This window comes from Castanea sativa, chromosome 11 (assembly GCF_040712315.1).
Source record: "Castanea sativa cultivar Marrone di Chiusa Pesio chromosome 11, ASM4071231v1".
NCBI classification, from domain to species: domain Eukaryota; kingdom Viridiplantae; phylum Streptophyta; class Magnoliopsida; order Fagales; family Fagaceae; genus Castanea; species Castanea sativa.
The window spans coordinates 21,481,770-21,502,046 of NC_134023.1; the positions used below are offsets into that span (position 1 = coordinate 21,481,770).

At 33.6% G+C, this 20,277-nt stretch overlaps 2 protein-coding genes and 1 pseudogene across 3 annotated transcripts; 2 read left to right on the forward strand and 1 right to left on the reverse strand.

Moving 5' to 3' along the window:
- Nucleotides 1–2,000: 2,000 nt before the first annotated feature.
- Nucleotides 2,001–8,508, reverse strand: LOC142614601 (ribulose-1,5 bisphosphate carboxylase/oxygenase large subunit N-methyltransferase, chloroplastic). 2 transcript variants are annotated; one of them, XM_075787154.1, is made up of 12 exons: nucleotides 8,057–8,508; nucleotides 6,525–6,688; nucleotides 6,327–6,410; nucleotides 6,133–6,190; nucleotides 5,714–5,767; nucleotides 5,375–5,446; nucleotides 4,693–4,773; nucleotides 4,049–4,221; nucleotides 3,512–3,614; nucleotides 3,303–3,434; nucleotides 3,081–3,203; nucleotides 2,001–2,445 (listed from the first exon to the last, which is right to left on the reverse strand). In XM_075787154.1, the coding sequence occupies exons 1-12, from the start codon at nucleotides 8,426–8,428 to the stop codon at nucleotides 2,359–2,361; spliced, it is 1,503 nt and encodes a 500-aa protein (XP_075643269.1). In that variant the 5' UTR covers nucleotides 8,429–8,508; the 3' UTR covers nucleotides 2,001–2,358. The 2 variants fall into 2 exon arrangements, with proteins under 2 accessions (XP_075643269.1, XP_075643271.1); XM_075787156.1 differs by lacking the exon at nucleotides 4,693–4,773 and having other exon boundaries at nucleotides 8,057–8,502.
- Nucleotides 8,509–11,839: 3,331 nt separating this feature from the next.
- LOC142614900 (uncharacterized) lies at nucleotides 11,840–16,174 on the forward strand. The gene is made up of 6 exons (XM_075787539.1): nucleotides 11,840–12,291; nucleotides 12,764–12,909; nucleotides 13,390–13,558; nucleotides 14,964–15,062; nucleotides 15,502–15,584; nucleotides 15,679–16,174. Exons 1-6 carry the CDS (start codon nucleotides 11,890–11,892, stop codon nucleotides 15,809–15,811), a joined length of 1,032 nt encoding a protein of 343 aa, XP_075643654.1. The 5' UTR covers nucleotides 11,840–11,889; the 3' UTR covers nucleotides 15,812–16,174.
- A 2,841-nt stretch (nucleotides 16,175–19,015) lies between these two features.
- Nucleotides 19,016–20,033, forward strand: LOC142615429 (uncharacterized; annotated as a pseudogene).
- Nucleotides 20,034–20,277: the final 244 nt, after the last annotated feature.

Consider the following 20,277-nt stretch of genomic DNA (forward strand, 5'->3'; position numbering starts at 1 on the left):
TTTAAGGGAATCTTTTGATTTAAGTAATACCCAGAACATTAGATTTGACAAATTAAACTTTTTTTATTAGTTTTTTTAAAAAAAAAATCTAAGTGATTTTAAAGTGTATTTAATTTTTTTTCACATTATCATCTAATTATTAGTATAATATATGCATATCATAATATCATATGACTAAATCAGTTAGATTTTAATGAAAAAACTCTCACAAAATGTTTAATTTGTTGCGTACCTAGTGTTCAAATGACAAAGTGTGCTTTTGAAAATAGCTTTTAAATTGGCATTTAGCTTATTTTATACATTATTTGAGAGTTTTTACGCAAGTACTTAAAAAAAAGATTTATTTCAAACTTGAGTTAGCTTATTTCTACCCACTATTGTGGGTTCCACTTAAGCTTGTTTTTTTTATCAAAAAGTCACTATTTTGCAGTGTGATTAGATAAGACTTGTATAATTTGGTGACATTATCCAATTACGAAGGCAAACAACATGGTCATAAAAAAAAAAAAAAAAAAGGCAAACAACACAATATTCAATATTTATATTATTATGATTGTTGTTAGTTTCAGTTAATTCAATTGGTAAGATTTTTTATGGTTGAATAATAGATTTACAGTTCAATCTCCGTCTATACTAAAAATCAATTGATGTCTTAATTTGATAATAAGTTATCATTAACAACAAACACCGTAAATTAAAACTCTAAAAAAAATTATTATGGTTGTTATGGTGATGACATCATAGATGGTATAAAGTTGTAACGGCCCAAACTTCTGATTTGACAATTGTCAACACGTGTGAACTCTATAATGAACTTTCTGTAAAAGAAAAAATAAGAAGAAATGTTAAAACCTGTTGAGCTCTAATTGAGGAAGAAGCAAAAGACACTGACTTCCTTGTATGCAAGTCCATTGTGGGTCCTGGAACTGACCTTCTGATTGAGAATTTGTTGGGTCTATGAGTGAAAGATGGCAGTGTTACTTTCAGAGAAACCAAACCCTCCATTTTTATTTTTATTTTAATTGAAGTTCAGATTGTTAGAGGCCTTCACAGTCTGATTTTGATGAGAGAAAAGGCAGACTGAGAGCCTGTTATATGGGAGGGTAAAATATGTATGTGAGTGTGGTAAAATTGATGTACAGAATAGTTTTTGGTTGTGCTTCAACATAATCTTCCATACTGGGCAAGAATTTCATAGTTGGTTCTCTTTATTGGATTGTGGTAGGTGGTCAATATTTTGCTATTATATTTATGATTAAAGGAAAGTGATAATATTAGACATGGCAACTACTCGTCCCAATAAGACTACAATCAAGTATAAAAATAAAATAAAAAAATTTAAAAATGTAATCTGTATGCCGCATCTGTTAGGTAATGAAAATGTGATTTTTGGTGGATTGGACTACTCAAATGAAATTTAGAATCCATGTGACTTTCATTTATCACATGCAGATGTATGTGCTGATTGTTTGGCCAAAGAAAATGAATCTTCTGAAAGGGACAAGTTGTATTATGATTTTTATGGGGTGGTATAGCTCAGCTTCTTTGTATAACTTTCTATGATAACGAACTTCCTCAAAAAGAAAGAAATTAAAAAAGAGGGGGAGGGAAGTGTCAAAGAATACAGGGAAAAAACTATATATGGAAACGAATCTATCTCCCTGAATGCACCTACTTTTTTCTTTTTTTTTTTGCGGAAGAAAATGTACCTACCCTTTGAAACATGGAATTTGAACATTTAAAAACCCTTTTATTTTGCAAAGGTTGTCCTATGTGGAAAACATGTTTCACACTACTTCAGCAACTACTAAAGTCTTGTGGACAAATACGATAGAATTTCAACTTCTAGTGTCCTCTCCAATGCCAAGCAATGTTACAAGTAGGAGAAAAATTGTGGTTTCAAATTGGGAGAAGTCTGTTGATAATTCAAGGTCATTCTTACCCCCCCCCCCCCCCCCAAACAAAAATCTTCGTTCTTATACTTCTGTATAACAAGGAAGTGGTAGTCCAATTGCATACTAAGTCAAATAACAAGCTTGATGCTCTAATTTCAGTGATTTCTCAAATTTTAACAGTGGAAGTTGGTTGTGCAACATCAAATAGAACTTACATGAGAAAATTAACAGAAACATTAGGCTCCAGGGTTTTTTTTACCTTATATTTTGGCAGCACATATAAAAAAAATAATCTCATTTAAACATAGTTAATAGCCCCCTCCAAAAGTGTGCTGATCTTTGAAACTGTTGCTTGAGGTAACATGAGAAACCTGCCAGGTATTAATTGAGCCAAATCCCATTGCCACATGGTCCCAAAAACATTCATCAGAACAGCCGGAACAGACTGCATTTGGAAATTCCCTCATTTGAATAGCTTCCTCAACCCATCAAAGAGTCTTAGAGCTCTCAATTCACCACTCCTTATATCCCTCAATCTCCTCCTCAGTATCTGGAGCCAGAAATAAAAAAGCAAAGTTAAACAGGAACCTCATATAAGTGATGCACCATAATTGAGTTATTAGGGCAGATGAATGGTATTGTACTCATATGAAACCATATCAATTCGTAAAATGTTTGTGCAATGGGCATTGTGTTACTCAAGGATTCTTCTCTTCTTTTCCATTGGTTCAAAGGGATTAGAGAAACCATACAACATGCAAATTCTCATAAACCACATATCATCAAAACGTGAGGCTTATATTAATGTCCTAGCTTCATTAATCCAACTTATCCCCATACTTTGATGTCTGATTACCAGCCACATCAGAGCACAACACCAGAATGAACAAATTAACTTCTTGAGCTAGAGGATTGCCCATAGACTCCCTCACTTTAGTTGAAGTGTCATGGCTTATATACTATTACACGGGCATTGTTATTGAAAATTCAGTCAAAACAAGAGAATCATTAACAAGAGAGAAGCTATGGCCTAACTTCTTTATATGTCTCCAATAGCAAACTATTGATAGAGCTTCAAGTGGAATGAATATCAGACAAAGCTTTAGCCAATAATTGACAATGTGCTTCATACTTTTTGTGTACAATGAAAAACATTTGGCAGAAGGTGAAATGGTTTTCTCTTACATATTGTGCACGAAATAGTATTCTCCGCTCGCTAGTACACAAATCCACTGCTAACTGTTTCAGAAACAGCCGTCGGTTAAGTTGCTTTGGAGATGTCACATCCAAATCCATTGATCCACTTGCCTGTCAGGATATATATAATGTATATATAGGCTGATTCATGAGGAATCATAACAAACTTTGGTAACCATACTATACATTATTGAACAAAATAATCCTCACCTGCAAGAATCTGTTGTACTTTGATATGCTAGATTCACAACAGTCCAATACGAATTGCAGTGCTTGTTCCTCTATTTCAGGGTATCTTAGATCCTTCTTGGTGGTATTTTTATTTGATGCTGCAGCAGCCATCTGGAATAAATATGTTTGAGACAGGTTATGCAAAACTGAAATTTTGATTTATAATTATGAAAGTTAAACAGTCAAACCTCTTCAAACTGTCTGCTCATACTTGGAGGGCTGACTGCTAAAAAGGCATATGCCATTAACTCCCTTGGCCAACCAGTTATTTGTATAGGAAAACACTGAGATCTGTTAAAAACATATACACTTTATTGAAGTAAGAAGAATATCATAAACATAAGTAGGAACTACAAGTTGAGTAATCATGCCCAAGAATTCAAATGCTATCATTATATTAGAAGAGGGCACAATCACTTACAAATGTCTAATTTCAGTTGTAACAGAAGATTACCAAATAAACATAACAAAAAGGTTTTCAATAGTCATGTCAAAATTTGACAAATTTTTTTATGTTATCTAAACTGATAAATCAGGTATTCCGGCAACATAATCCCATTAGGTGAGTCCCACTACCATTAGCATCTCTTTTAGTGCTTGAGCTAATCCCTCATTGTTTTCGTCCATCAAGCTTAGGAAATGCTTGAGAATGACTATACTAAAGAAAGATTTTTTTTTTTTTTAAAAGGACTGGAAACATTTCCATTGACCTATAAGGCACTTACCCTGATAATTCATACTTCCTCAGAGCTTCCAGCTTCTCCTTATAACATTTGTCTGATTTTTTAAGTGACAGTGACAATTCAACTGAATCACTTGGGTTGGTACCCTCTTTCGGCACAAATCCATATGAAAGCAATAGCTCTCCATTAGACTTCTTGCCATATGAAATGAAAACCTGCAGAAAGTGATAGAAGGATTCAAACATATGATTCCTGCTTTAGATGGCATATATCAACTATTACAGGTCTAAAAGATTATTTAGAAATTCACAACTAACACTGCGCTTGGGCTATGTGAACACATTTCCCCATGAGAGAATTCATTTGACTTTGTGGCAGATAACATGCTGTTACTGTGGTTATTTTCAATGAACAAAAAATGACATAACCCATTTGGTTGGTTTTTTCCCACCTTGATGTCCCAGAGTAAATCCAAGTATCAAAAAAAAAAGTCCTAAACTTTCTTATCAAGTCATTAAACAAAACCAAAAAACAACAGGACTTATTTTTCTTCTAACCTTCCCCTCATATGGACATTATGAGAGGATTCTTAATTACAAATGCATCAGAATTTTTGGTTTGTGGTCCAAGCAGTTCCTACCTAAGAAAGGGTTTGCCATTGGTGGGATTACATAAAGCTTGTTTACCTGCTCACCTGGCTGATATGGCCGATCTGTTGTAAAGACAACTCCCTTTGACGACTTATCGTAATCTAAAAAGGTTTCCACCTAGAACAGTCAATAAAAGATGCACTTGATTAGAGTTTAAATCAAGATAGTTATATATCTAATAACAATGTCTCACAAAGTGGGAGCTTTGTGCAATGGGTACAACCTTTTAACATTACTTCACAAAGTGGTAGATTAGTTTTTTCTGTGTAAGAAGGGTGGAGAGATTGTAGATCATAGACTGCTGCACTGTGATTACACTAGGGAGTTATGGTCTCTTATTGTGTGTTTATTTGGAGTGCACTGGATCGTGCCTCACTGGGTTGTTGATTTATTGGCATGTTGGACAGGGCAGTTTGCAAAGTATTGGATTGGAAATAGTTGGAAGACTGTCCCGTTGTATCTCGTGTGGACCATTTGACATGAGAATAAATAGCAGAGAATTTGAGGGCCTCAAAAGATTTACAACAGAGCTTAACAAGCTTTTATTATGTTCTTTGTATGATTGGATGGCAATTTTACCAGGTCATCCTAGTGCCCATCTTTTAGAGTTTTTTAGACTCTTGTAATTTCTTATGATTTTGCTATTCTAGTACACACCTTGCATAGTGGCTGATGTCTTTTCTTCTTAATAAAAAATTTTCTCATCAAAAAATCATACCTCACAACTGTGATTCAGCATATCCGCCCACGGAACCAAGGCAACCCTTCCATCCATTGAGGGTAACCGTACCTGTGCTTCAGAGAATAAGGAAGTCTAAGAGATTCATTCATATAAACCACTGCATGGCTTTTGAGCTTCATAAGGAAGATCAAAATATCAAGCTTCGATCTCAATGACATTTATTTATCAAAGATATGGTAAAAATACAAGACAATAGTTGAAAGGTGTTTGGACAACATAAACAAAAAAATTGAATATGTCCATACACCTTATCATAGTCTTCTTTCAGTGGATTGGGCAGAAAATTTCAAAGGTCTCATAATTAAATTTACTTACCAAGCGTGAGAAAAGAATGCCAAATGACCATTTGAAGGTTTCAATATTGAATACCTGTAAAATCATTCATGCTGATAGGTCAGGCAACATGCTGAAAAGTCAAAATAAGTTATGTGTTAAATATACAGTAACAATAAATATGCATATAAGGAGATCCAGATACAACTAGTAGTTTGGAATGTTCTTATCTTTTAAGCCCAACTTAATACCAAAGACAGTTTTACTTAAATCCTGATTCTTTATGCAAATGGAAATATTGAAGTACAAGTAAACTAGTCAATCATTAGAGTTATAAGAAGGAAAAGGCCAGATAAAATGAAAAGATGAATAAGCCTTCACACATGCTTACAATGAAATCATCAAGCCATTAAATTAGATGTCAAATTTCACATAGAGATTCAAAAATATGAAATGAATACCTCCTCAGGGAATAGATGAGGGTATTTGGAAAATATCCTGAGCCTTAAGTCATTGTATCTGCACAAGAGATGGAATAGATATTTGACTTAGTACAGCCCAAATTGTTTACTCAGCAAAACATAGGCACTAGGCTAAGAATATATATCAACAAAGGCAAATGAAAGAAAAACCAAGTTTAGCAGAAGCATCATACGTTCCAATGACATTTGTAACCCTCTCAATTGCCCGCTCTCTAATCTGTGATGCTTCCAAATATCGATCCAGTTCTTCGCGTGTCCTGAAATAATACAGAGAAGCTGTAGGGAAAAAAACTGAGAGTAGACCCTTTCCATAATAGAAGAAAGACTCGTAAAGACTCCACTTGGAACAAGTAATTAACAGTAGAATTTACCAGTACAGAAGTGAATAGGGCTGTCGAGGTAAGGCTGAAATATAATTGCTCCATCTCGAAGATTCCATGAAGTTTGCTTCACTGATCAGGTAAGTTGCAATCAGTGGCCAATCTGGTACAGAATTCTGTTTTAGCACTTCACCAGCTTCTGTGCAGCTCCACTCCTAGCATCCAAAACACACATATACACAGACAAGAATAAATATTGCAGGTAAATGTGACAGTTAAATCAATTTAGTGAAGAAAAATTACAGGTCTCATAGAAGACCAGAAGATAACAATAATTCGGAAATGCAGATTGAAGAAGCATGAAAAAGGCTGATATATATATACAGAATTTGGCATTCCAAAATATTTATGCACGGGACAACAAGCTAGCCATGTTAAATGCTGCAATCTGCAATGGCACAAAAAGAATTTGGTATCTTCTTTTTGACTGTTTCCTTCATTGATTTGTCTGATTGTCAACATTTGTGGTTTGTGAGCTAGCTTATGCTTTGGATTAAGCATGGGATTTCTCTCGGTGGTCAATGAATTCTATCACTCACTCAACCTTCAAAGTTAGATAAACTTAAGAACTTTGATGTAGAATGAACAACACAGACTTTTCTTGAATAGAAAAGTACCAGCATAAATTGTCGAAGCCAAAGACAGAATCGCATGAAATTTGGCGGCTTGAAGGGAATCATAGTGAAGATCAAAACACATCTTCATTGGTGGCGACCTACACTGCTTCAGGAAAGTTCCTTTGTTTAGGCTCTTGTTTAGTTTAGTTTGTTATATATGATAATTTTTCCTTTTATTTTAGTTATCCATTTAAAAGTTAGACTAAGGTCCCATCAGTTTTGGGACGTTTCCTAAAGCCCATAAGATTTGATTTTGTAATGTTGTAAATTTTCCTTTCTTTTTTTTTAGCCTTATTTTGTTCTTAACAAGAATCAAGGTTTTCTAGGATTTCCCAAGGGTCTCTTACCCGCCCTAGGATTTCTTTCCTATAAATTAGTGGTTGTGGAATACTGAGTATTCTTACTTTTCCTATTAAAATTGATAAATTACAAGTTGTCCTAAAAGCTTAAGCTTCTAGAAAATAGTAAATTTAATTATTTAACCATTATTCTAATATAAGTTTTTCAGAGAGGTTTTCTCCTTTAATTTTTCCAATGGATTTCAGGAATTCTCTTTTGTCTATTTATGGAACCCCTAATGGGTTCAAGGGTTATGGTTTTACTTTTAAGAAAGACATTTATGTTTTTTGTGGCCTTTTAACTTTCATCTGTGTCAAACTTTTTCTCATCTCAGTCTTGTATAAAGCATACATTTGGACTAATCAAACAAATGTAGCACACCTACATAATGAATATATGTTCCAATTCCAACTAAGTCCAAAAACATTATGGAAGCACTCTTGTATCACTTGGTTTTCAACTACATGCATAAAAGTTCAAGCATATACAGTTATAAAACGCAGATAATTTTACAGAAACACACAATTAAGCAACTTTCCTACAAACTTTCTGTCAAGGAAATCTTACCGAGTCTGCAGTGATGCACAGTGAAGGAGGCACAAACAGCAAATTTTCACCCTTCCTTATATTCTTCAAAGCAACAAGTCCTCTTTCTCCAACTTCCACTCTTTGTATGGCCATTTTCTGGGGTGGGAGACCTGACTCAGACAACCATTTCTGCAAAGCTGACGCATTTTCCAAAGAATCGATATCACATCCCCAAGGGACTTTCTGGGTCACTGTGGCTTTTGTAGTGTCACTTGTAGAAACTGAGCAGTTAATTGGGCGCTTATGAAAGATTATTGGGGGAGACTGAGAGTATGAGTAAGGCTTGGTTTTGTGGAGTGGATTGAAACTTGGTATCAGTGTGGTGTGAAAGAGTCTTGTAGCTTCAGCCATGGCTGTGCAGAGAGAGAGAGAGCTACCTTATCTGCTGTCTGTTAAGGTTGTGGATGGGTTACGGTAGTTGTGGCAGTTGTTTGGTTAGTTTTATTATTTTATTTTATTATGGTAAATAGGCTTTATATTTTTGGCCGACTTCTATTTTGGCCACTTTATTTCCCACTTATAGTCCCAAAATAATTTAAAAAAAAAAAAAAACCATTCTCATTTTAATCTCTATCGTCTCACTAACAAAAATAAAATAAAATACGTGATAGATGAAGTGCATAGTTGGCACATATAGCGCCTACGTGGTCATTAAAATAATAATAATAAATTTTAATTAACATTAAAAAGTTCAATGTTAGCATTTAAAATGAGTTTAAAATCAAAAATTTTAAAAAATAGAAAAAATAAATAAATATGAACATTCTTAGATTTTTCTTGCGCTTTCTTAACAACCAAACAAGATCACAAAATCACAATCTCTTTTATTTTTCGGATTTCGCTTACTTCTAATACTTTTTTAAAATGAATTTCCTTTTATTTTAATGAGAGACTGTTATATCACCCATTAATTAAATAAAAGGTGGGAATTAAAACTCACTACTACTTGTCATTGTATATTTAAAACAAAATGACTAGTCTAGTTAAAAATGTATTGAAAGTAAGCTAAACTCTAATTTCTCTCAATCAAACCCAAACACACACACACACACACACTCTCTCTCTCTCTCTCTCTCGATAAAACCCTATGGCCAAAGCTCCCCCATTTCCACCATTCATCTCAGCCATTTGACACCGCCGCCGCCACCATTCATCCTACAAAACCCCCCTCTCAATATTCACTTATTTGTTGTTTATCTTTGTTGTTATATTTGATTTTTCTAAAGTAGGTGTCTTTCCTTCTTTCTTCTAAGGTTGTCAGTGTGACATGAGTCCACGGCTAGTGATGGAGGTTATTGATTGCTATTGTTGGAGTAGTGTGGGATCGGCAATTGGGTTCGCATGTGGTGGGTCGGTATTTTTGCTATGGTCGTTCTCACCTAAGTAGGTAGGGTATTTTGGTTTTGGCCAGGTAGATCTGAAGGCCCATGTTTTCCTCTCCCTCCTCACTTTCTCATCTCACTCTCTCTATCTTTGGATTGAATTTGAGATGGGTGGATTTGCTATATTTGTTTTAGGTTTTTGAAAAATTTGAAAAACTCGTTAATTAAAGCCCCTCATTTGTTGTATTTAAGATTAATTTTCTAAGCGTTGGGAATTGATATTATGAGTTTGTGAAAGGGAATTTTTTGGGTTTGTGAAAGGGGATTTTCTAGATTACCAAGTAGGAGAAATAAATGTTTAGGTCATGAGATTGACATACATTTGGGTGCCAAGAAAATGCTTAATAAAATGTTATTTTGTTTACCTATTATTGATCTAACTTTTGATGTGTTTGGTTATAAAGAAAGTACAAGAAAGACAAAGAAAAGAAAAGAAAATATGGATTAATTATGAAAAACATGAACACGAACAATCATGTTCTAGGGAAGAACACAAAGAATATGAACATGTTTTCCTTAAAAAAATAATAACGCAAAAGGTTTATCTCTAAACTTGTCCTATATCTTTTTATTCAATAAACTTATTTTTTATGTATAATTTTTTACCACAAAAACTTTATATTTAAATTTTGATAGTTGATCTTTTTGAAGTTTTGCAAACATGAAAAATATAATAAGAACATGTATTGAGATCAAATTTGAGAACCTTTGCTCATACTGATATCATGGGTAGTATTGAGAACACCAAGAGATTAGTGGTACATCCACAAATTGTTAACACGTCTTAAAATGGTTAATGCATTCAAGATAGTAGCACCACTTAAGCCTTTTTTTTTTTTTGTTTTTGTTTTAGAAGGAGGTATAGCCGTATAGGTATTAATTAGTTAGTTATTTCTATTTTTCAAGATCTCTTTGTGTCGACTTAATTGTTAAGAGGGAATTATGAAGAAGTATAACCTTTGAAAATTTTAACACCAAATTTTAACTATATTTACCATAAACAAATTAACTAAATTTATTGTTAAAAAATTATGAACCAATGCCCCACCCCCCCTTGATCCACAAGTAATTTCAACCCTAATTTTATTAGTGATTTCCAACTTTTCTCTACTCTGATACTAGTTAGAATATAAATACTCCCGGACAAAGATTTCAAATAAAACCATTTCACAAATATGATAGTTTAATTGACAAAATTGAAAACATAACTTAATCTAAAATATAATGTAGGCTTTGGGTCCTAGGTTGCCTTGTCTATTTTTGTATGGCAGTGATTGTTTGAGGTCCAATAGTGTTTGTATTATTTTACATCATGTTCGCATTCTTTATATCATGTATAAAATATGAATATTTGATGTAAAAGCGTGGACACTATGTAAAACACTTCACATCCAAAGTATGAAAACTATTTTCCCATTTTGTCTTGGTGTGGAGAAGCATTTTGTAAAATTGTATCTTGAGCCTCACATGTACATAGGTTGGGTTAGGTGGTTTTTTCAAGCCACTACAACCCAACATAAATTGGGCTGGGTTGGGTTAAGTCGGTAAGTTGTATTTACATATGTAATGCATGTAAAATATTAAACTCTCATGCATTATCCAATTACTTTTTATAAGTAATTATTATAAATTACTTAATATGCTTAAATTATCATTATAATGCAAAATTATAAATTTATCAACAATAATTCATAAATTACAAAAATAAATCAAACAAAAAAATTTAAATAAAGTAATAAAATTCAAACTCAACCCAATCCCACTGCACGAAAATCAACTTAAGGCAATGGATTAAATTTGGGTGGAGTCAATTTTATTAGATTGATAGATTGAATGCACACCTTACTTTAGAAAAAATTATTTTATAGGGTTTCTCTTTCACAATATACATGGTCTCACAACATACCTTGTCATCATATGCATATTTTTATGTATAGCTTTTTATTTATTTATTATTGTTATTTGCTGTTTTTGTTTTCAAGGTGAATTCTATTCTATAGATCACTTTAAAAGGGCAAAATTTGCCAAACAGTATAATTCTGAAAAAAATTTAGGCCGATGGCATGCGTTCAAACTTTATTAGTTAGTCGGACTCTTTTTTGAAAATCGAGTACAGTAAAATCGACTTTCAGCCAAAATCGCCAAAATCGAGTTTAATATACTCGACTTCCTATCGAAAATTAGCTCTAAGATGGATAAAAAAGGAAGTCGAGTATAGTAAACTCGATTTTGGCTGGAATTTTAGCTGGAAGTCAATTTTGCTGTACTCGATTTCCAAAAAACAGTCCAACTAACTAATAAATTTTGAACGCATGCCATCTGCCTAAAATTTTTCCAATATTATGCTGTGGGGCAAATTTTGCCCTTTAAAAGCTACAAACAGTCCGCGGTTCGATTGGAACATCTTTCAAATAGCCTCATATCTTCAACATGTTAGCTAATGCCAACATTATCTCCTGCAACTTTTCGTCCTTCACATCTTCTACTCTCAATGACCCAAAACTCAGGACTTCACTGCAAAGCCAAAACCTTAAACCCAGAATCTCATTTCTCAAACCAAAATTAAAATTTTCAGCTTTTCTCAAACCCCATAATCATGCAAGTTCCATCTTGGAATATCAGAGAAAGGGTCTTGTTCAAATTTGTCATGGTAACTTAACAAATCAGAACTCAGAAGACCCAGCTGTTGAGAAAGGAGATTCCTTGGAAGGTCGGGTTGGTGGGAGTGGAAATGGAGGAGAGGGATGGAACTGGTCAACCTCAATTTTGCTCTTGGTGTTGTGGGGAGCACTCATGTACTATGTTTTCAATCTCACACCAAATCAGACTCCGGTATTATTGAAAAAAAAAATTTATTTATTTATATTATCAAATTCATAATATTTGGTTTGCCTTGTTATAATATCTTCGTTGCTTGTGTACATGTGGTTCATTCCAATTAGTCTCTTGAGGATGCATAGCCAACTCCAAAGTTTTGGGACTAAGGCTTTCTCTTCTTTTGCTTGGTGTTGATGACAGCGTTTCTAGTGTTGATTTTGTATGTTTTGGCTTGTTATGTGTAAAATGCTAATGCCCATTTCTTACTAGTGTTTTTCAATCATATCTTCTACCGGATTGAAACAAATAAATAGAATTTAAAAAATGAAGTGATATGTATTCAAAGTTAGCATAGCAAAGTCAATATTTTTTAAACAATCTTAATCAAAATAACCCGTTTCTGTTTGTTCATATTGTTGTTATAAGCAGAATAGTCAATAGCCATTTTCATTTTATTCTTAACATATTGTCTTTTAACTGTATTCAGTCTAGGGACATGTATTTCTTGCAAAAACTACTGAATTTAAAGGGAGATGATGGATTCAGGATGAATGAAGTGCTTGTGTCTCTGTGGTACATAATGGGTCTGTGGCCTTTGGTTTATAGCATGCTGCTGCTGCCAACAGGTAGAAGGTACCTGCCATTCCTTAGCTTAGTCAATCAACGATCTCAAGTACCTTTTCTCCTGCACATACTTTTTCTTATGTGTTACTAGAAACAGTAAGGTTGGTTAGAAACTTAGAAATAGAATAGGCCAATATCTAGCCAAGGAGTCCACCAATGCTTATTCCTCAAATTATTTTTATTCCTGTAGAAAAAGAATTCTGTGGCCAATATGACAAAGTGACTCATAAGTAATTAAAATTCTACTTGGTTGCATTCTTTGTCATAGATTTTGGTTTGCCAAATGATGCGAATAAATGGAATAATAGAAGTGTTAACATGTCAAGTATATCTGATGATTCATGCAAGCTAATAAGCTACATTTAAGGTGGCCTGGATGTGGTTGAGATGAAGGGAACTCACAAGCATTTAGCTATGTTTTTAAATTTCTTGACCATTAGTGTTTTGCAGCTGATTTTTTATTTTATTATTTTTTTTTTGTATCTGCAGCTCAAAAAGCAAAATTCCAGTCTGGCCATTCCTAATACTTTCATGCTTTGGCGGGGCATATGCTCTTCTTCCCTATTTTGGACTTTGGAAACCACCACCACCTCCTGTTGAAGAAACTGAGATCAGAAGATGGCCTCTGAATTTTCTGGAATCAAAATTAACTGCGGGGGTGAGAAATCTGTTTAACTTTAAAAAACTCAAACTAACTCTCTTGATAACATATCTGAAAGTATATTTATATAATTGTTTTGTGAGCTTTTGAAATTTGTTACAAGTAGCTAACAAGAAGACTAAAGATATAAGACTAAACCATGCACATATCAAAACCATAGTCCTGTTATGAATGTGATACCAAAATATTAAACAGTCTTTGGAAGCCAAAAAAAATAGTGGATGCTGCTTCAAATCTGCACAGTATCCTATCAATGTCTGAATTATTTGATTGAAGATTACCTGTAGATATTGACCTCTAAATCTTTCTCCTGATAAAGGCATGGAAGCAAAACAAGTGAATATGAAATTCTACCTTTTTTTTTAAGGGGTGTGGGGGGGAGGGGGTTATTTGATGCAGGATGGAATCACTTAACAGGCTTTGATACCAAATTTGATGTAGGATCTTTAATAATTCAGAACTAAATTATATATCTTAATCAGATCTTGAAGGGTTCTTAAATAAGGATTGGTTTTTAAGAGGTTATGTAAAAAAATACTAAATCTTGAATATGTTGATGGCTGTTTGGAGTTAAAATAAGAATAGAACAAGAATAATACTAGATAGAACAGTAGCTTAAAATAAGCTGCTTTAATTTTTTTTGAATCTCTCACAATCAATTTTATTGACTACAAAATACCTTTATATAGGCTATTGTTAAATCATTTCCTAGGAGGACTAGAACTCTAAATAACCTATTCCTAGAATGATTAGGATTATAAATAACAAACAAAAATACTTAAGAACTTCTAAACTAAATAGGGAGAGGACTCATAATATAAAATAAGACTCATGATCCCTTGGGCAGCCCATTCCAGAAAATTTGAAAATTACCAAACTACTATTTTATTAAAACTTTACTATAATTAAACCAGCAACTTTCTAACCTAAGAACTTATACCAACACTCAATGATAACTAAAATAATGTATGAAATGTTCCAATAAAGCCCCACATCAAAACTAGACCAAAAATATTGAATCTTTTGGTATTTAATCTTGTTTTTCCTCAAACTCTCTGTTATCCACATCAGTAGTTTTCACCTTGTTAGTTTCAATTTGATTTTAATTGAATCAGGCAGCCATTTTACTGACAGCTTTTAATGATTAAGCCTTTAGGCTGGTTGAGAGCGAAGCATTGTGTTGAACTCAAATAAAAGTCATTTTTGTTTTCCCATATATTTTTTTTCTTCAAAAACTAAAATGGTTATTATACACTGACTTTTGGTCTAGTGGTGGCACCTCTTCCATGTAAGTAGGACATGCCTTGATCAATCCTGTGTATGAAGTGTTACCCTTTGTTGGCAATTAGTTTAGTTTCTTAATTTTATATTGGAATTGCAAGTTAACTCCATTACACATCAGATATCACTTGCTGCAGGACTAGGTATAATTGTTTATGCAGGTTTGGCTAATTGGGATGACTGGAAGGAATTCGCCCAGTACTTCAGGGAAAGCAAATTTGTAAGTGTTGTGTGAAGCATTTATCCATTCATATCATAGATATTCCTATAGTTTGGAGAAAACCATGCCCATTTTGATAATAGGATACCAAGTCATGTTGAATAGTGAGTTGGTTTTCCATGACAACTAATTTCAGTGGAGGCTTTGAACCTTCAGTAGCAGTCTCAAAATTTTTAATCATAAAAGTTTTGCCCATTGATGAAACTGATTCAAGTCCAGAATGCAAGTCCAGGTGTCATGTGCACCTTCCTCTTCTTCTTTTTTCTTTTCCTTGAGGAAGTACCTTATGTACGATCTATTAGGTCAATTTTAGACAAAAACTTACCATATACTTTTTTTCATTGGTAATTTTGTATGGTTGTTTAGTCATGAATCATGATATTTGCATTCTCATAAACCTACAAAAACTTACCAGCAGCACTGGACCTTTATGCTGCAGATCCATCTCACATCCCTTGATTTCACTCTACTATCTGCATTTGCTCCATTTTGGGTCTACAACGATATGACTGCCAGGAAATGGTGAGCTTCTGGAAACTCTTGAGTGCTTCTTTCTCATTTTGAAATCCTCTTTTGGACGAGTTTATGTAGCATAACATTCACACGCTTATCACAGGTTTGACAAAGGTTCTTGGCTTCTTCCCTTATCAGTGGTACCATTTTTAGGTCCGGCGTTGTACCTTGTCCTAAGGCCATCACTAACAACAATGCCTATTTCACTCAACCCCACTACATCCAAGTCTGAATGAGAATCACATTCTTTGATTCACATAAGACATTCACATTCTTTGTGCTAATGTCAATCGCTTCGCTTGGTGACTTTATCATTGTATGAAGAATGAAGCATAGCCTGTGTTTAATATGTAAAATCAGCCTTTATGGGAAAAAAATTGAAATGCCATAATTGATACGTGCCTGAAATGTTTACAACTGGTTTAGGAGGGAGGAATGGAATAAAATGGATTCATAAAGAATATTTCATATATTCTTTTGTGTTTGAGAGTTTTGTGAGAAGGAATGGAATCCCCATTCTATTTCGCATTTTCCCTATGTTTGTCGTTCCTCCCAAAAGTAAATGAAATGATCAAATCCCCAAATTTATTGAGATGAAATTACATTTTTATCCATATTTCTTTAAAACGTCAATAAAATTTAATTAACGTAATAGAGAAAGAAAATATATTTGCTTCATATACTTTCCTTCTTTTAGTCTTTAATGCTCAATGTCGAGTTATTTTCCACATTGTTGAATGCTAGATGTTCTCAAGTAAGGATGGTTACAAAACGCAATAACTCTAATAACAAAACAAATTTCACAATGCTTTTCATGTTAATTTTTGTTGCAGACACTTAGTTATACACTGATATACGCACACGAGTTGAAATCGTGTTTTTACAATTTCAGTTGTGTCTTGTGCATAGTGTAATTTTATCTTCTTTTTTTTTTTTTTTCATAATAGTTGAGGTAACAAATTATGATCGGTGAACAATAAAAGTGATGTTAACTGTAGTTACATGAAGTGAAGTTGCACTAGTTATTCAATAAAAAAAATGTTTCACTAATCATAGTTTATCACCTAAACAAATTGTAACAAAAAAAAAAAGTGAAATATATTATGTATGTGACAACAAAAAGAAATAAAGAAAAAAAAAGTTGGCTTCCCATTGAGGCACGCTGCCTTTATAACTTCAGAAGCCTTTGATTAAATGTTTTGAGATGACAATATCATCTTAATAACTTCACTTTGCAGTCTATAATGCTATTAAAAGAAAAGCAAGGATTAAAAAAAAAAAAAAAAATCAATGGTCACACTAATAAAAATGTGGTGTTTAAGTGCCCGTTTGGTTGGGCTTTTAGGGGCTAAAACGCAGCTTTTACATAAAGTTGGGTTTCTTTGGGCGTTTGGTGAAGCAAAAACGCAACTTTTGGGTAAAAGTTGCGTTTTAGGCCAAGGCGAAAATGCTGAATCTGTTTATGGAGGTCTGGAGGTCCATAAGCAAAACGTCCATCAACATTTTCAGCTATCCATTGGGTTGAGTCCTAAAATTACCGAATCACCCTCTCATCTCATCTCTTCTCTCTGCTCAACTGAAATCCCTGACCCTCATTCCTCTCATCTCTTCTCTGCTCTGCCCTCTTCGTGCTGCTATCAATCTCTCTATGGTAAGTCATCCGTGACTTCTTCTTCTTCTTCCTCTTCTGCTTTCTTCTTCCTCTTCTTCTTCTTCCTCTTCTGCTTTCTTCGTTTTCTCTGATCTGTAATTTAAAAAAAAAAATTATTTACGAGACTTTCTGATCTGAGAAAGTCTTTTTGAAGGTACGCATTTGATCAAAAAAGCACCAAGCAAGACTAATCTGCTACCGAAAACCACCAGGTACCAACAGTGATCTGAAATTTTTCTACTTTTTTTTTTACCGAGTGTGGGAAAAAAAATTTCAGATCTGAACAAACAGGGTATATTTGATCTACTTACCAAAAATTTCTTGTATTTTGTATTTAATCTTTTATCTACTTACCAAAAATGTATTTGATCTTTTGTCCTGACCACTATCTACAATTTCAAAACTTTATACATTTTGGATTCCATATTTATTAGTCATATACCTTCACAGGTTTGAACTTTTCTTAATTATTATATGGCACTGAATGTGTATGAAAGTCTTTACGCTAGCTATCACATGAATTGAAAGGGTTGAACCAACAAACCTAAACTAAGATTATATATATATTAATGTTGGCATAATCGTATATGTTAGGTTTATAAATTCAGAAAGCTTGTGTTCTTTTCTGCATCACATGTCTGAATCAGTATTCTTTTCTGATAGCTTGTGTTTCAATCATGATTGTGTCTCTGATCTTAAGTAAATATCCATGTTTAAGATGTGCAAGCTAGATCAACAAGTGCACATCAAGACCTAAAAGTAACAAAATTCATAAAAAGGAAACCTTGATGTATGATAATTCAACAAAGAATAGCCTTTGAGCTGTGTAATCCTGAGTTATTTGTTGTGAATTTTGCGTTTTATGTGTTGCTAGCTTTCTCTTTAATTCTCTAGTTTTGTGCAATATAGGAGCTTTTTGATTGTAAAGCTGTGAATTATATATTGTTTTAGGCACTGGGTTTCTTTCTGTTTTCACTATTGCATAGAAAAAAAAAAAGCCTTGAACTTTCAGTACTTGAAGTTGAAAGTTTTGTTGAAATTATTATGTGAGAAATTTAGGGAATATAAGAAAAAAGTTGTCCATGGTTTTCCTCCTTTGTCTCTTTGGGTCAAAAAAGAGAACAGATGAGTATTTCAAAAATTGTTCTCATTTGTTGTTTGACTGACTTGGTTCCAGCCTACGCCGGCATTTGCATCGGCTCTTCTTCTGCTGGGCATGCCCCATGATGCGGCAGTGATCTGCTTCTTCTTCTTGGGGCATGCCCCATTAGCGACGATGGCAGTTGCATCGACGATAGCGATGGCAGTGGCTTGGGGCATTCCAATAAATTGTTTCATAAATAACTTTTATAACAATATGTGTGTGTGCATATATATATATATATATATATATATATATATATATTCCTTTTATATACATAATTAGTGCACAACTTATAGGTAATAAATAGATGGACATAAATGTACTTCCCTCATTAACACATAAAAATGAGTCAACAGATTGACATAAATATCAAGTTTGATGACTTTTTTTGTTTTTTTGTTTTTTTTTTGGAGAAGAATCAAGTTTGATGACTTATAAGATTAAATGAAGATAATTCACTCTCCTTCTCTAGGAATGCACTGCATAATAAAAAATATGAACTAGTTACTTGAGCAAATTGACACATATTTAATTATTTTCACTCATTTAAGTGTAAACTTATTTTTTATGTTATTGATTGTGCGTTTTTTGCATTTTTTGCAATCTTCTATTTTTTGCATTTCTTATGGTTGGTTAACTTTATAGATGGGTAAAAAGACCACTTCCAACCCCGAGGTAAAAAAGGCTAGAGCAGATTGGGATATTAATCCAACGTGGACAACTACTTTTTGTAACCTTTGCGTGGAACAAATTCAAGCCGGGAATAGAACAAAAGGTGCTGGCTTTAGTACCAAAGGTTGGTTCAATTTGGTGACCAAATTTTGTGATGAGACCAGTCAAAACTATGATAAGGACCAATTAAAAAGTAGGTGGGATGTATTAAAAGGTGATTGGAGAGTGTGGGAAAAATTGAGGAATCTTGACATAAGTTTAGGTTGGGATGCAGTGAAGGGAACGATTGATGCTCCTGATTATTGGTGGGACTTGAAGTTGAAGGTGAGTTGAGTATTTTATTAATATGTAGTTAGTTGGAGATAGTTTTTTTTTAATATTATTCTTATATGAGTTAAATTACAATTACATTTTGTAGGAATTACCCAAAGCTAAAAAATTTCGAGAGAAAGGTCCACAGAATCTAGAACAACTTGAAATAATGTTTAGGGATGTTGTAGCAACTGGGGTAGCTGCATGGACCCCTTCTTCAGGTACATTACCTCCAACAATGCCAAAAGAGGGTGCTGGTGATTCAGATGGTAGCTCCAAATTTAAGGATAACCAATGTGACATGAGTTTAGACATTGATAGTTTGCAACAAGGACATACTAGTCAATCACGTAGTTCAGGACAAAAGTGAGCTAGTGAATCAATACCCTCACAGAAGAAAAAGAAGAAGATAGGAGGAGCTGCAATGTTGGACAATCATATTAGTCAATTAATAACTGTATGTCAGAATAGGTCTGAAGGTACTTCTCGAGAGTCACCAAGTTCAATTGATAATGTAATGGCGATTGTGAGAGCACTTCCTAGAGTGGAAAGTACGTTTGTGGTTCAAGCTTCCATTATCTTACTAAAAAAGTCACGTAGGAAGATGTTCCTAACTTTCAAGGACCCAAAGTCACAGTTGGAGTGGCTACAAGCAATGATTTATAACCAAAAGAAGTGACTAACCTTATGTGGTATTAACTATGTTGTATTAACTTTAAACTAAGTTAGCTATGTTGTATTAACTATGTTGTATTTGCTATGTTGTATTAACTATGTTGTATTTGCTATGTTGTATTAACTTTAAACTAAGTTATGTGATATTTAGTATTAGCTTTGGACTAATATATGTGTAATGTAAACATATTTGAAATTTACATTACAATGTTATGTACTTGATGTTGTGAATTGTCTTGGTATGTTGT